Below are 14731 nucleotides of genomic sequence, written 5' to 3'. Positions count from 1 at the left end.
CTAGTGTTCAAGTGACAATGAATCGCAATCTTGGCTACATCATAACCATCTTGAATCACCTGAGAGAGCACCGGGCGAAGGTCTTCGGAAACACCATGGAGGACCTGTGCCACTGAATACAAAAGGGCGTGGAAGTAGCGTCAAAACAAACAGCTGACATTAATAGAGTGGAGGGCCAAGCTGGTAGAATGCAAAGTGTTTCCACTAATTTAAATTCCCTATCAGGGGGAGTGGTGGGACATGTGTTGGCATTAGAGCAGCAGGTGGGAGCATGCACCACAAGGCTTTTGGGTAAGGGGAGCTGCAAAAGAAAAGCTGGGTTGCCTGAACTTGGAGGATGGCGCCTAGCAATTTGTCAATTGACTAGTGGCCCGGAGTTCGTGAACTGAGTTCAGAGGCACCAAGCAGACAAGGAAGGAGCACAGGAGCAGCGCCGTAACCACTGAAGCTCCAAATTACGAGGCGGCGTTTCACTACAGCAGCCCCGCGACCCACAACAGCAGAGGGGCAGCGGTTTTAAGCGGCACCGGCACCAAAAGCACCCACACCCGCGATAGCCAGCAGCCACGCCTGCAAGGGGGCCGTGGGAGCTCCCTCTTTCAGCGTGGAGAGTGCACGCACACGCCCACGCTTTCCCGTGTCTCCGGCGGCATCCTCGGCGGCGGACCCCCCCTCCAACCCACGAGGAGAGGAGAAAGAGGGGAGGGGAGGGGAGGAGAGCACAGCTGCCCGGTTGTAGTTGCCCCAGTGTGCCCCGCGGACGGGACTGAGTGCAGAGCGGAGATCGGAGAGGAGAGGACCACGGGACCACAGTAAGCAGGTCGGTGTGTCTCTTTCTCTCGCCTTCCCGCAGCCTTGTCGCCCTGGCCCCTGACCCCAGGCCCCTGTCCCTCAAGTCAAGGCAGCAAGTGAGCAAGAGGGCCCAGTCAGGGCCGCTTGGCAAGGAGTACAACCAGGGCACCAATTACTCAGCACAAGTCCCAGAGTACAGAGCACAGAGCACAGACCACATAGCCCCACACATAGCCCCGCACGTTTATCCACAATCCACAACTACAAACTGCTAAAATCTCTGCGCAACGTGCAAAGTAAGGGGGGACTCCTTTGGTCTCTCTCTGGGCTGGACCTCGGACATTGGTGCACCGCTCAAGGCCAAGCACCTAGAACCGTCAAGCCGTCAAGCAGCAAGCAGTAATCAGTCAAACAGCAAGCATAATAGCTGAGAACACAACACATAGACCGGACCAAGCTAACCCTGCCATAGTAACAAGAGTGGCCATCGAGAACCATCGTGTGCAAAGCAAGCTCGTCCTCCAAACCAGTAAACTGTCTACAGCTCTAGTTCTTTACCATCAACGTGACTCGCATTACCAGGTCTCAACACGACAAAGGATTGCATTCCCACTAGCGTCCCAAACTGAGACGCCACCGTCCTCGTCTTGGTCACGTAGCATCTTAGCATGAGATCAGGGAAAATCAGAACAGAACCTATAGCGAAAATTAGCAAAAACAAACAACCCCTACGTCGGAAAATGAGCGAAGAACTAACCCTCTCATCCGACGAGGACCTAACAGCGGACAGGTTAGAGGTGAAAGTGGTGAAAGAGGTAAATGATATTACGGCCAGCGCCTTTACGGTCAAAACACCAATGAAGACCACAGCCCTCAGGAATGCCAAGATCACAGACTTTCTAATCTCAACCACTCCGATTGCTCAGCCAGCACAACAGGTACCAAATTTAATGACCGCATCCAACACCAAAAGAAGATCCCAATCGGCGACCTCAACAACAAAAGCCTTGCAGCTTCAAAATAATACCCTGAGAAACAACTCCCACGAAACTGCATATCACCTCTGGGACTATTCAGGAAAGAAACCGACCAAAAGGACGAATCAATTGAAGGTGAAAGCCCAAATAAACACAAGGGAGGAAGACAGCGACCTCTATCCTAACGTTGCGCCTAGCAACGAACATACCGAGGGCTCAAAAGACACACTAACTGCGACCACCGGCATAGAGACCCGGCGTTCTCTCAACCTAGGCTCATACTTCACCCCAAGGGACCAAGACGACCATGGTGTTGATTTGCGCTTCGCTCTTATAAAGGACAATAAGGGTCCATCAGACACACTGGACATCTCTGATACCACCACTAAGGATCAGCCCCCTCCTGACATCATGAATCGGGACTATCAAACACTGCCAAAAGATAGTTCGCCAGACACCCCCGACAAGGTCATTATCGATACAGTCATCAAGGTCCAACCCTCACATGACAGGACGACCTTAAACGATCGAACACAGCCTAAAGACGGTTCGCCAGGCATCGAGGCTCAAGTAAACCAAAACAACACAACTACCCCCGGCGTTTGGGTAGAATCGCAGGAGACACACAACTCAACCTACCCTCGTTCCGCAAACGCCGGCCAGACGACTGTAGGACAACAACAAACCGCCTGTCAGGGCTATTCCCGCTCCACTATAACCTTTCTACAATAAGCACCATAACTCCCCTTAAGGGCTCCGAGTTAAGGATCAAAATGGCAAAACAAACACCAACCCCGGACACGGGGATGGGCGAAGACCAACGAGACCTACCAGACTTTCGTGAAGTCCGAGCCTCGGGCGCAGCAAGGCATAAATCAAGGGATAAATCCCGGAGTACCCCAAAGATCATAATCATTTAGTAGAGAATAGCCTACCAGAGTATGCACCATTGTGGCCGCCGTTCATCAACATGATGGAAACCATCTCAACAGCCCTACTACAACACTCTGAAAAGTTGGATGTGCAGAGAGACATCTTGCAAATTCTATCCAACCACGTTGCAGGCATAGACAAAAAGATCCTTGAGCTGAACTCCCTCATCGAACGGGTACAGAAAGACCCGCACACAATGTACCATGAATGTCAGTGCCACGAAACAATGAACTATCTCAAAGCTTTACCAGCAATTCTAACTGACATTCTGGAAGAGGTTCAAAATAAACCAAATAACACCCATTATGCCTCTGAATCTTTTGGGACCGGAGCCTCCCCAGAAAGCACGCTAATCTCAACCTTTAGCGCTCCACCAGATAACGAGGATATAAGGGTGGACAAAACAGAAGGCTGCTCATCACCTCGCCCCATGGCCATCGAAGAATTAACCACTGAAGCATCAAGTGAGCATCAAAAAGGTACTACGAACCAACCCGGCATAGGCAAAAAAGCTTCAAGGTCACCCCTAAAAAAAGGCATCCATCCCCACAGAAGTACGGCAGAGTCTGAGAATCTGAGGAGAGAAGAACCAGAAACAACATATAACAGGGAAACAAACCAAACCAATACATTGACAAAGCGCGAGCGTAAAAGATTGAGGAAATCAAGACAAAATAAGCACAAAGGAAAAAAAGATGCTAGAAGGTTCCCAATACCCAGTACTACCACAGGCAAGACATTGCAAAGTCCACACCTTATAGACTGGGCGGACCAGGAAGAGCAAGTAGGCCGGAGTTCGAAACGTTCGCAAGCGACTCAGCCCCCAGAAGCTTCGTCAACAGTCGCTGATAAGAACCAAAGCACCCAATCGGCTAACCTTGTAGAGTCACCCAAGGCGGACCAGGAAGAACAAATGGACCGTGGGCTTTCACGCATTTCAGTGACCCAGCCCCCGGTCGTAACAACAATAGTCGCCATCGAGAATCTAAGCATTCCAACTGCAAAACAACCTCAACCATCAACACAATCGGCGGTTGGCTCTCCGCGCCAAAACATCACACAGAACAGAAAACTATCTCACACTATTTCTCGAAAACTGTGTCGGATCTCAAAGAGAATCAATTTGCAACAGAGCATTACCAACTAAGACCCCATACTCTAGCCCCAACGGACCCAATAGAACAGCAGGCGGTCCATGATATCGAGAGGGTAAAGCAGCCGTTTGGCTTAAATCAGAGCAGCCCAGACAGACTACCCACACAAAACACCCAATTCCTCTCCTCAAACCGGAATGAGAGGTCAGAAACTACCTATTCAGTGGGCCTAACAAAACACAAACTTATACCGCATTACAGTTCAAGGGGGAACCATGACATCTTAAATCGGAGTGCAATCCTAAAACTCACCACCTCGTTCGAGACGCTAAAACATGTGGATACAACTCACATACACAGCATCGAATTCAAAGCAATCCCCAACACAAACGGGAAAGAAATGACAGTGGTAACATGGCAGGACCCCAAAATTGCCAATGAAGTGTGGCGATAGAGAGAAGAGTTCGCCAACTGGGGAATTGAATTAAAATCAGTGCCGCCGGAAAGATACCCTGGCCCACTAGCCGCCCTTGTGGAAAAAAGTTCTAAACCAGAAGGCGGAATTCTCCGGGGGGCCGTTGGCGGTATGGCCACCAAAAAGGAGGAATGGGCCAACCTACAAATCATCCACTATGGACAGACAGGGGGACCTAATGAATGTCGGAAAATTCTACCCCCAACACAAAAGTCACCGGTGTCAGGGAGGAAAGAGGCATGAAAACCAACATTAAAAGCCTGCTCTTGGAAAGTTAACGGCCTGGGGGGCAAAATAAACGAAGCAGAACTAATGTCATTTCTAAAAACTTTCGACATCCTATTATTACAAGAAACTTGGCTAATGGCTTCTCAGCAAATAGACGGCTTCAATGAAACCCAACTATTAGCAACCAAAAGTGGCCGATCGTGTAGGGCCGCCGGAGGTCTATCAATCTACCTGTCTACCAGCATCGTCTGGTCATTTGTTAATATCGACACAGGCCAACAATGGATACAGTGCATCAAAATCGATCTGACGCAAGACCCCGACAAAGGCATACAGAGGGCTCAAGACCTCTCGCCAATGATAATTTTCAACATCTATATACATCCAGATTCCAAGAACAAAGTGGAGAAAATCCTGACCTTAAAAGCCCTCATCAAATCCATGCAATCCATCTTCCCGCAGGCCGGGATAGTTGTGTCAGGTGACTTGAATATGTTCTTGCTACAAAAAGACAATATTCTAACCAGGTTTCAAAATAAATGGAAAGGCGGATCAATCCCAAGCCTTGTCACTAATCATCGAAAAAAGGACAAAAACGGTCAACAGTGCGCCTTGATTTTCGCAGAGGTGGGAATGATCGCTTTGAATGGCCGCTTCCCACAAGACCAACCAGCAGCCTCAACCAGAATTGCAAAACAAGCTCACTCAGTCCTGGACTATACCATTGTGGAATTATCGGTCTTGCAATCCATCGTAAATTAGAAAATCATCCACAGAACGGAGAGCGACCATAGTGTACAAGCATTTGAATTCAGCCTCCAACATAAGAGGGCCGCAGCATACGAAGTCTTGACCGAACCCCCAAGCCTTTACAATCTCAAGAGACTTGTGTGGAACGGCAATAACATCAAAGAGATAATGATGCACATTTATAACGCCCAAACCGATGCGACCGGAGACGACCCACCATCACCGTGGACAACTGGGAAAGCCTGATTACAACATTAATAGAAAGATTTGGCAACAAACCTTGCAGTCATCAATCGATCTCGGGCAAAGCCCCTCAAGTGTCCCTGGGTCGTATAGCATACAACAAAAGGACTCTAAACCAAGAAATCAGAAAAATACTAGCGACAGCTAAGATAACGGGTGAAGACATAACCAATCAAATATACAAACTAAGGCAAAATTACAAAAAAGAAGTATTGCTAGAAAAATCAAAACACCAAACTGACATCTGGCAATCACTATTAGCACACAGCAAACCCAACAATAATGCTAAATTTTGGGCAGAAATAAACAAAACCGCTAATGGTGCTGCTAAGGATTCCAACGCCAACATACTTGAGGATGATTGGATACAGTATCTAGAACACACACAATGCAATAACACGCTCGCATGGAGCCCAACCCCCCAGACCCCACACCCAAAAAACAACCAAGATGTGGACTCACAGTTCAATGCAAACTGGATAACGCCGTCACAGGTAGAAATAGTACTAAAAAATGTAAGATCAAAAGGCGCACCTGGACCGAACGGCTTACCGAACGCCTTGTTCAAACAAGATCGTCAGTTCTGGGCGGAACATCTCACCCCTCTATATAATATTGCTTTTCAGTCAGAAAGCATTCCTCAATCATGGAGAGGCAGCATCCTCCATCCAATCTTTAAGACAGGCTCAAGATCTGATCCAGCTAATTATCGCCTCATAGCGCTCATAGATGTCAAGGCCAAAATCTATGCCTCGAATCTGTTGACGGCCTTAGAAGACTGGGTACGTACGAAAGAAATCCTCCCGATCACGCAGACAGGTTTTAGGCCTGGAACCAACACCCTATGTAACCTGCTGGCGTTAAACCTCTTGGTCGACAAAGCAAGGGAGAAAACTACCAAGCTGTACACGTGTTTTGTCGACTTAAAAGAAGCGTTCGACACAGTCCAGAGGGAGGCCTTATGGCAAAAAATGGCCACCTGGGAAATACCACCAAAGCTGTTGCGGGCAATTATCAACCTATACTCATCCACCTGGGTAAGACTAGAAAAATATCCACCCATGTTGGCCTCAAGCAGGGTTGCGTATTGGCACCAACACTGTTTAACATCTTCACAGCGGACCTGGATAAGAGCATTGCGGAGACAGAAAGCGACCCACCAAAGCTAGCCCAGCATAAAATTAGAAGCATACAGTACGCAGATGACATCGTACTGTGCAGCCAAACCCTGATGGGCCTTCAACGCTCCATCACTAAGCTCCACGATTACATCAGCGCACAGGGCCTGCAAATTAATTTCAAGAAAACAAAGATTGTCTGCTTCGCCTCGCGATTAGGGAAAAAACCCTTCAAATGGCACATTGCAGGCAACACCATTGAGCAGTCTGCCTCGTACAAATACCTGGGCATAGTGGTTGACTCCAGATGGACCATGAATGTCCACCAATTGTACAGAAAGGCTCAGGCAAACAAATTACGTTTTGCACTAAACCTACTGAAAACAAAATTGAATTGCCCCTCCAACTCGCATCTGTTGAAGGTAATAGCTGCCAAGTGTCTATCATCTCTAACTTACGGGTCGGAATTGTACAGGTATAAGGACGCAAACTTCTTGAACACGCAATTCAATTCAAAAATTTATATAGCGCGCTACATACCCAGAGGGTCTCAAGGCGCTTGGAAAAGGGTGGGGGGATTACTTGTCAAATATCCAGGTTTAAGTTGCTTTCTGAATGCTAGGTGGTTCTGAGTGAGGCGAAGGTGAATGGGCAGTGAGTTCCAGGTTTTAGCCGCCAGGTAGGAGAAGGATCTTCCTCCCATGGTGGTTTTGTTGATGCGAGGTACAGCAGCAAGGGCTTTGTTGGAGGAGCGGAGCTGGAGGGGGGCGGTGTAGAAGGACAGTCGTGTGTTGAGGCATTCGGGTCGAAGTTCGTAAAGTGCTTTGTGTGCGTGGGTTAGGAGACGGAATGTTATCCTCTTATTGACGGGGAGCCAGTGGAGGTATTTCAGGTGACCAGAGATGTGGTCGTTACGCGGGATGTCTAGAATGAGTCTGGCTGATGCGTTCTGGATGCGTTGGAGTTTTTTCTGAAGTTTTGCGGTGGTACCGGCGTATAGGGTGTTTCCGTAGTCCAGGCGGCTAGTGACCAGTGTGTGAGTGACCGTTTTTCTAGTTTCGGTGGGGATCCAGCAAAATGTTTTTTTGCGCATACGAAGAATGTTGAAGCAAGATGATGAAACCGCGTTGACTTGTCTGGTCATCGAGAGTGAGGAGTCCACGATGACGCCCAGGTTCCGTGCGTGGTCCGTCGGGATGGGTGCTTTTCCAAGGGACTCTGGCCACCAAGAGTCGTCCCAGGCAGAGGGGGAGGTGCCTAAGATAAGGACTTCTGTTTTGTCGGAATTCAGTTTCAGACGACTGTGCTTCATCCACTCGGCTACTTCTTTCATTCCTTCATGTAGGTTGGTTTTGGCGGTGTTAGGGTCTTTGGTGAGTGAGAGGATAAGTTGAGTGTCATCGGCGTAGGAGATGATGTTGAGGTTGTGTTGGCGTGCGATGGCCGCGAGGGGGCTCATGTATACGTTGAAGAGGGTGGGACTGAGTGAGGATCCTTGTGGCACGCCGCAAATGACTTCAGTGGCCTCTGACTTGAATGGTGGGAGGCGGACTCTCTGAGTTCTTCCGGCAAGGAAAGAGGTGATCCATTCCAGTGCTTTTCCTTGTATTCCGATGTTTCTGAGGCGTTGTATCAAGGTTCTATGACAGACTGTGTCGAAGGCTGCGGAGAGGTCGAGGAGGATGAGAGCGACTGTGTCTCCATTGTCCAGTAGAGTTCGAATGTCGTCTGTTACTGCGATGAGTGCGGTCTCAGTGCTGTGTTTGGCTCGGAAGCCGGACTGTGAGGAGTCGAGGTATTTGCTGGTTTCGAGGAAGGCGGCGAGCTGGTTGTTGACAGCTTTCTCGATGACTTTGGCCGGGAATGGAAGGAGCGAGATGGGGCGGTAGTTTTTCAGTTCCGTGGGGTCCGCTGTGGGTTTTTTCAGAAGGGCGCTAAGTTTGGCGTGTTTCCAGCTTTCCGGGAAGGTGGTGGGGTTGAGGGAGCAGTTGATGACGTCTCGGAGGTGTGGTGCTATGATGGAATCTGCTTTATTGAAGATGTGGTGAGGGCATGGGTCTGTGGGGGATCCTGAGTGGATGGAGTTCATCAGGCGGATGGTGTCCTCAGTGGAGATTGTGTTCCATTCATTAAGGATGTTCAAGGGGGGTGAAGGTGCGGCAGAAGGTTGGGTGGGTTGGTCTCCGGGTTGGTTGTTGAAGCTGTTGTGGATGTCTCCGATTTTGTCGTGGAAGAACGAAGCTAGGGAGTCGCAAAGGGTTTGAGAGGGAGTGATGTCGTTGGAGTTGGCAGCGGGGTTAGTAAACTCTTTGATGATGTTGAATAATTCTTTGCTGTTGTGGGCGTTGTTGTCTAGTCGGTCTTTGAATGCGGCTTTCTTGGCAGTCCGGATCAGTTGGTGATGTAGACGGGTGGCGTTTTTGAAGGCGTCCCTGGTGCTGGTGTTTGGGTCTTTTTTCCAGGCCTTCTCAAGGGAGCGACAGAGTTTCTTGGATTTCTTAAGATCATCGTTGAACCAGGGGGCGTTTTTGTTGCCTAGTTTGATTTGACGTTTTTTCAGGGGTGCTAGGTTGTCGGCGCTGTTGGTTAGCCATTGGGTGAGGTTAATGGCTGCTTGGTTGGGGTTCGAAGAGTGGGCAGGGGGGTTTTGAAGAAGCGATGAGGAGATCTGGTCGATGGTGATTTTGTTCCAGTTTCTTCGCAGAGTAGGTTGAGGATGGTTGTGGGTTGCGATCTTATTGTAGATGAAGTGAACGCAGCTGTGGTCCGTCCAAGGGAGAGCTGTGGTATGGCTGAAGGAGATATGTTTGCTGGAGGTGAAGATAGCGTCGAGTGTGTGACCTGCGTAGTGAGTGGGGGTATTAACAAGTTGTTTGTTGGCGAGATTGTCCAGAAGGGCGGTGGTGTTGCTGTCGTTGCTTTTTTCCAGGTGAAAATTGAGGTCTCCCAATAGAATGTAGTCCTCGGAGGGGAGGGCGTGTGGGGTGATAAAGTCAGAGATGTCTTCATTGAATTGTGCACGTGGTCCTGGTGGCCTGTAGAGGAGGGTGCCTCTGAGTGTGGTCTTGGGGTCGGTGTGGATCTGGAAGTGAAGGTGTTCGGCGCTAGCGAGGTTGACGTCGGAGCTGGTTGAGATGCGGATTGAATTCTTGTGGACTATAGCGATGCCTCCTCCTGTTTGCTTGTTGCGGTCTTTTCGGATGATCTTGTAGCCTTCCGGGATGGCAATGGTGATGTCTGGGGCTGAGGAGGCATTCATCCATGTTTCAGTTAGGAATGCGACGTCCGGAGAGATGATGTCTAGTAGATTCCAGAGGTCGATGGCGTGTCTGTGGACCGAGCGGGTGTTGAGCAGGATGCACTTCAGGTGGTTGGGGTCAGGTCTCTGTTTGGTGTTAGTGGGTGAGGAGTTGGTCTTGGTGCCGTCATACTTGCAGGAGTTGCATGTGAAGGGTCCATGGGTGTGACCGGGGGACGCTTGGGCGCAGTTGGGGAGTCGGCCGGGGTTAAGGGCTAGGAGGGTGGAGGCGGCGTATGTAATGCGGGTGGGGTGGGTGGGACGGGGGCCAGGGGGGTCTGGTGCTGGGGGCGGGCTTGGCGCGGACGTAGACGGGCTTACCTTTGGCGCACCTTCGGCGCGACCGCTACGCGAGACCGCTGCGCTAGTATTCATCTATCATATGCGGATAGTGGAGGGGAGGGGCGAGGGAGGAGCAGCTGGGAGGCGGGTGCGTGGTGGAGGGGGCGGGCTCCGGGCAAAACAACAACAACACAGATAATGGCGGCTGAAAACGCGAGTGCAGACCGGGTTGGGAGAGAGTGATTATGTCAATTTCAATAAATAGACCAACGATGCGGCAATGCGGGCTAGGCAGCACAGGCACGCTGATAAAATGAGCAAATGCAGGCACAGTCGAGCTAGCAGGCAGGCACGCCAAAAATAATGAAATAAAGTTAATGCACACAATAGAATAATGCTACAGGCACGTTCAGGCGCTAAAAGGGTCAGCAGCGCGATGCACACGATAATGAGGTCAACAGCGCAATGCACACGATACCAGGCAGATTTAGGCAGGAGTCAGCAAGGGCAGCAGGGAGCGACCACTTCTAACGAAGTCAGGGCGGTCACAGCGCTTAGGTGGTCGGGAGAAACCTTGTCTCTTAGTGGGAGGGAGGAGCAGCAGGGAGGCGGGTGCGTGGTGGAGGGGGCGGGCTCCGGGCAAAACAACAACAACACAGATAATGGCGGCTGTAAACGCGAGTGCAGACCGGGTTGGGAGAGAGTGATTATGTCAATTTCAATAAATAGACCAACGATGCGGCAATGCGGGCTAGGCAGCACAGGCACTCTGATAAAATGAGCAAATGCAGGCACAGTCGAGCTAGCAGGCAGGCACGCCAAAAATAATGAAATAAAGTTAATGCACACAATAGAATAATGCTACAGGCACGTTCAAGCGCTAAAAGGGTCAGCAGCGCGATGCACACGATAATGAGGTCAACAGCGCAATGCACACGATACCAGGCAGATTTAGGCAGGAGTCAGCAAGGGCAGCAGGGAGCGACCACTTCTAACAAAGTCAGGGCGGCAACAGTCAGAGCTGTTCAAACATATTTTCCACATCCCGAGGTTTGTATCCCAATCGCAGATCCGCCTGGAATTCGGCCTAACAAATCAGCACCAAGTCAGACAAGCGGCTATTTTAAAAACATGTTGGAAACTAAGAGCAGCTCAAGAAGACACGCTCATGGGTCTGTGTTGGATGGAGATGAAGCACCAGAGAAAATAAAAAAATGACTGGAACACAGTTTGCGTGAATGCCCTGTCAGAACTCAATCTGGAAAAGGCATGGAATACAAACCAAACCTTTGCGGCTTTTAAAAAAGTGACCAACGGAGCCGCAAAGCAAAGATCATGGCTATTAGATAAAGCAGCAACAGCGAACAATAAACACGGGTGGACAGTGTTGGCCACGTATGGGGAAATGGAGCCTCAACCTTACTTAGTCAACCATATATCCACGGCCGCCCAAAAGACTCTTCTAAATCTACGGCTGGGCACCTCCTCCTTAAAAGAACATACACCTGCATGGAAGCAAACATGGTCGACCACTGACTGCAGACTATGTGGACAAAAGGAAGAATCATTGTTGCACACATTATGCATCTGCCCCCCTCTGAAAAATCTGAGACGCTACTTTCTCCTTTACGCATTCCGTTTTTTTAAAAATTCGATCATGCCGAAACACGATACTAAAGTTCTGAAGCCGGATGCGTGAAGTATAATGAACTCATCCACAGAACCCCCTCTCTCCTCTCACAAACACTCCACTTACATGGATTCTTAGAAAGCTTTCCTTTTAAGCATTTGAGACTTTGTACTTTTTTTTAATCATGTGTTTTATGTTACAATATTGTAAAGGTTTTAATTAACTAAATACAATAAAAAAAGTACGCCTTCTAGTGGCCCAGAGCATGGTTAAGGCCAAGCCTCCAATAAGGTACCTGTCAGCATTTTCTTGAAAGGTAGAAGAGGCCACAAAGATGTCTGCACTGATTAAAGGACCTCAGTCAAAACATTCATCTCCAAGGTGAGGAGCTGGTGGTCAAGAACTTCGGCTACCCTACACATCACCACTATATCTGAAGCGGATTAGTCGGTGGCTGGTCCAGGGGGGAAATAAGACTATCTTTAAGTCCTTGTAGCAATTGTCATCCTGGCAGGATTGAGCAAACTCAGCACCCGGGTCAAATTCATTATCCGAATCAGTCCCAAAAAGGAATGCAGAGAGTGTTGCCAATCTTGTGCCTATTCAAGTGGAGAAAGCGACACCCCGGGAGATTTGGACAAGACATTGGTCAAGGTGAGACCATCTTCAACTCAGCGTCTGACAGAACAATCGGGACTACCTCATCATGCGATGAATCTCGCATCAGCATCGACACAGCCAGGGACGGCATGGGTTGTCGCTCTGGAAGCAGGGTCTGAACAAGAGCCGGAGGAAAGATGAGCTCAGAGGATCCAGCTGGAGCCGAGGGAAAACACCCTGGCGCTATTCTAAGTGGAAGCCCTCTCAGCTCCTAAGGGCCCAAATGTGCATCAGAGGAAGTCGGCAGAGATTTAAAGAGAAGTAGCATGGCTGCGTGGAACTCTTAAAACTGATGCAACATGGCTGAAGGCCTAGGAAACTCGGGTTGTGCTGGAACCAGCTATGGGATTGGCTCCAACATAAGCAGATTTCAGGAGCAAGAAAGGTGGCACCACCACTGCACCTATTCAGGTGAATGTGAGTGGAGTGAGGGAGTGGAATCTGGATTTGATTTATTGTATTCCTTACACTTACCTGAGGGCTTGGAGCGCAACGAAGACTAACCTATGGAGTGGCTTAGTTTAATCTGAGAACGAGACCAAACCTTGGACGCAGAGCATAACATGAAACAGTCCTGGTGAGGAGCCTTATGCTTGGCAACGTAAAGTTTTGCCTCAAATTTGCTGTCAGCCTTTGGGTTCATTGCTGAGTAGCTGCTGCAGGCTTTGGAGCTGTAGCTTGAACCCAGGCACCATTGGTACCCCTGATGGTGTCCGTCACACACATTTTTTTGTGACAGTCACGACAGGGCTTAAGACCTGTCATTTTAGAATGGACATCCCTTGCTCACTAAAGACTATTTGTGTTAAATATCAATGGTTAAGTGTCTCTCAGAGATGAGATAGGGAGTTCCGGTTCTGTGTCTGATGGCGCAGAAAGAAATAAACTGATGTCAGTGCATTGGGAGTAGCACCTATAAAGGCCCGCATGTAATTTCTGGAGTGGAACGTTGTCAGTGCAAAGCCCCACGGAGCAACCTTCTGGCATACAGAGGTATTGCTAAAAAGTTTATGGATCCAGTCTGACACCTAGGGAATATTAAGAAAATGAGGTGTCTACCGCTAGAAGTAAGTCCCTATCAGGACATTTCTTTTATTTAGCATTAACTGTGCAAGGGATGAACCACAAAGGCATACCCACTGTTCCATCAGTGAAAATGATTTTGCTTACAAATATGGTCAGGTTTCGAGACCACCTAAAGGCACCCGCAACTCATTAGTCAGCTCTGTTCTTGACACATTTTAGAAAAGTAAAACACCAGAACACAAAATAACCCTCCCTCCGCAAGTCAACATTTTAAAGCTATTCTCCTACAACCCTTCCGAAGCATCTCAATGATCATTCTAAAAAAAAAAAAAATAGAAGAACGTAATTTGCTTATGGCCCACTTCTACTTAGTGGCACTATAAAATAAACTATGGGCATACATGACGTCCATGGAAATCCTGTGGTCTGCAGCCCTTACATCGCTGTGTAATGGCATGGTATATAGTTACCATATGCAGTAATTTTATTGAAAACCGTAAAAGTTGCCACATCATAATGGAAGGGTTAATGTTATGAAAATGGTAAATGTTGCATAACTTGAATTGGAAGTAATATCAGAAATATTTTAGTGTAGGAAGGATGCTTGAGGGCATGGACAGCATTAATGGAACTCAGTGACCATGACAGTTAACTGCAAACTGTGCACTCGTCTACATGCCCCGCCTCTCTTTTTCATGAATGTCCCGTGTGTTAATTGATAATTAAATCATATAGCCAGTCTTTTCTAGTGTAATAAAAAAAGACTTACAATAAAGGGATGTATAATCCAAAGAAAAATGTTACATCCTGTTCTTTTAATGCGACGACAATACGAGTTTTCAAAAGAGAAGCAGTAAAAAAAAAATGTTAAAAAAGAAACTATTAATGCGTTCCGTCAGCAATAATTCAACATGCTGCCTATTGTTGCCTTTATAAACAAAATGCAAACTGGTAGCGTTTCATTTACCTGCTCTGGGTATGAAATTTAAGAAGGTCCTCTCTGTGCCAAGAATTGCAGAATTTATACGTGGGACTACATTAGGCTGGTCCATCAAGAAATCTATCACATCCATACGATCATCTAAAAGGCCCTGTTGGAATTAAATACACATTAAAACTAAAATGGCCATCATAACATGTAATCATCACAAAATGATCGTATAATTCAGCATCTGACTCTTTTATATATAGAATATATTGTTGCAAATATTTTTTTTTTCTAGAA

The 14731-nt window shown here is 48.2% G+C and overlaps 1 protein-coding gene across 1 annotated transcript in view; it reads right to left on the bottom strand.

Annotated features, from left to right (window-relative positions):
• Positions 1-14731, bottom strand: part of UGGT2 (UDP-glucose glycoprotein glucosyltransferase 2) — a 1432652-nt gene that overhangs the window by 705459 nt on the left and 712462 nt on the right. The window contains exon 18 of the mRNA XM_086936163.1: positions 14474-14597. Coding sequence (XP_086792289.1) covers positions 14474-14597 — 124 coding nt within the window. The remainder of the gene's footprint in view (positions 1-14473; positions 14598-14731) is intronic.

Source organism: Lissotriton vulgaris, chromosome 8 (genome assembly GCF_964263255.1).
Source record: "Lissotriton vulgaris chromosome 8, aLisVul1.2, whole genome shotgun sequence".
Lineage (NCBI taxonomy): Eukaryota > Metazoa > Chordata > Amphibia > Caudata > Salamandridae > Lissotriton > Lissotriton vulgaris.
This window is presented reverse-complemented; position numbering and strand designations above follow the sequence as displayed.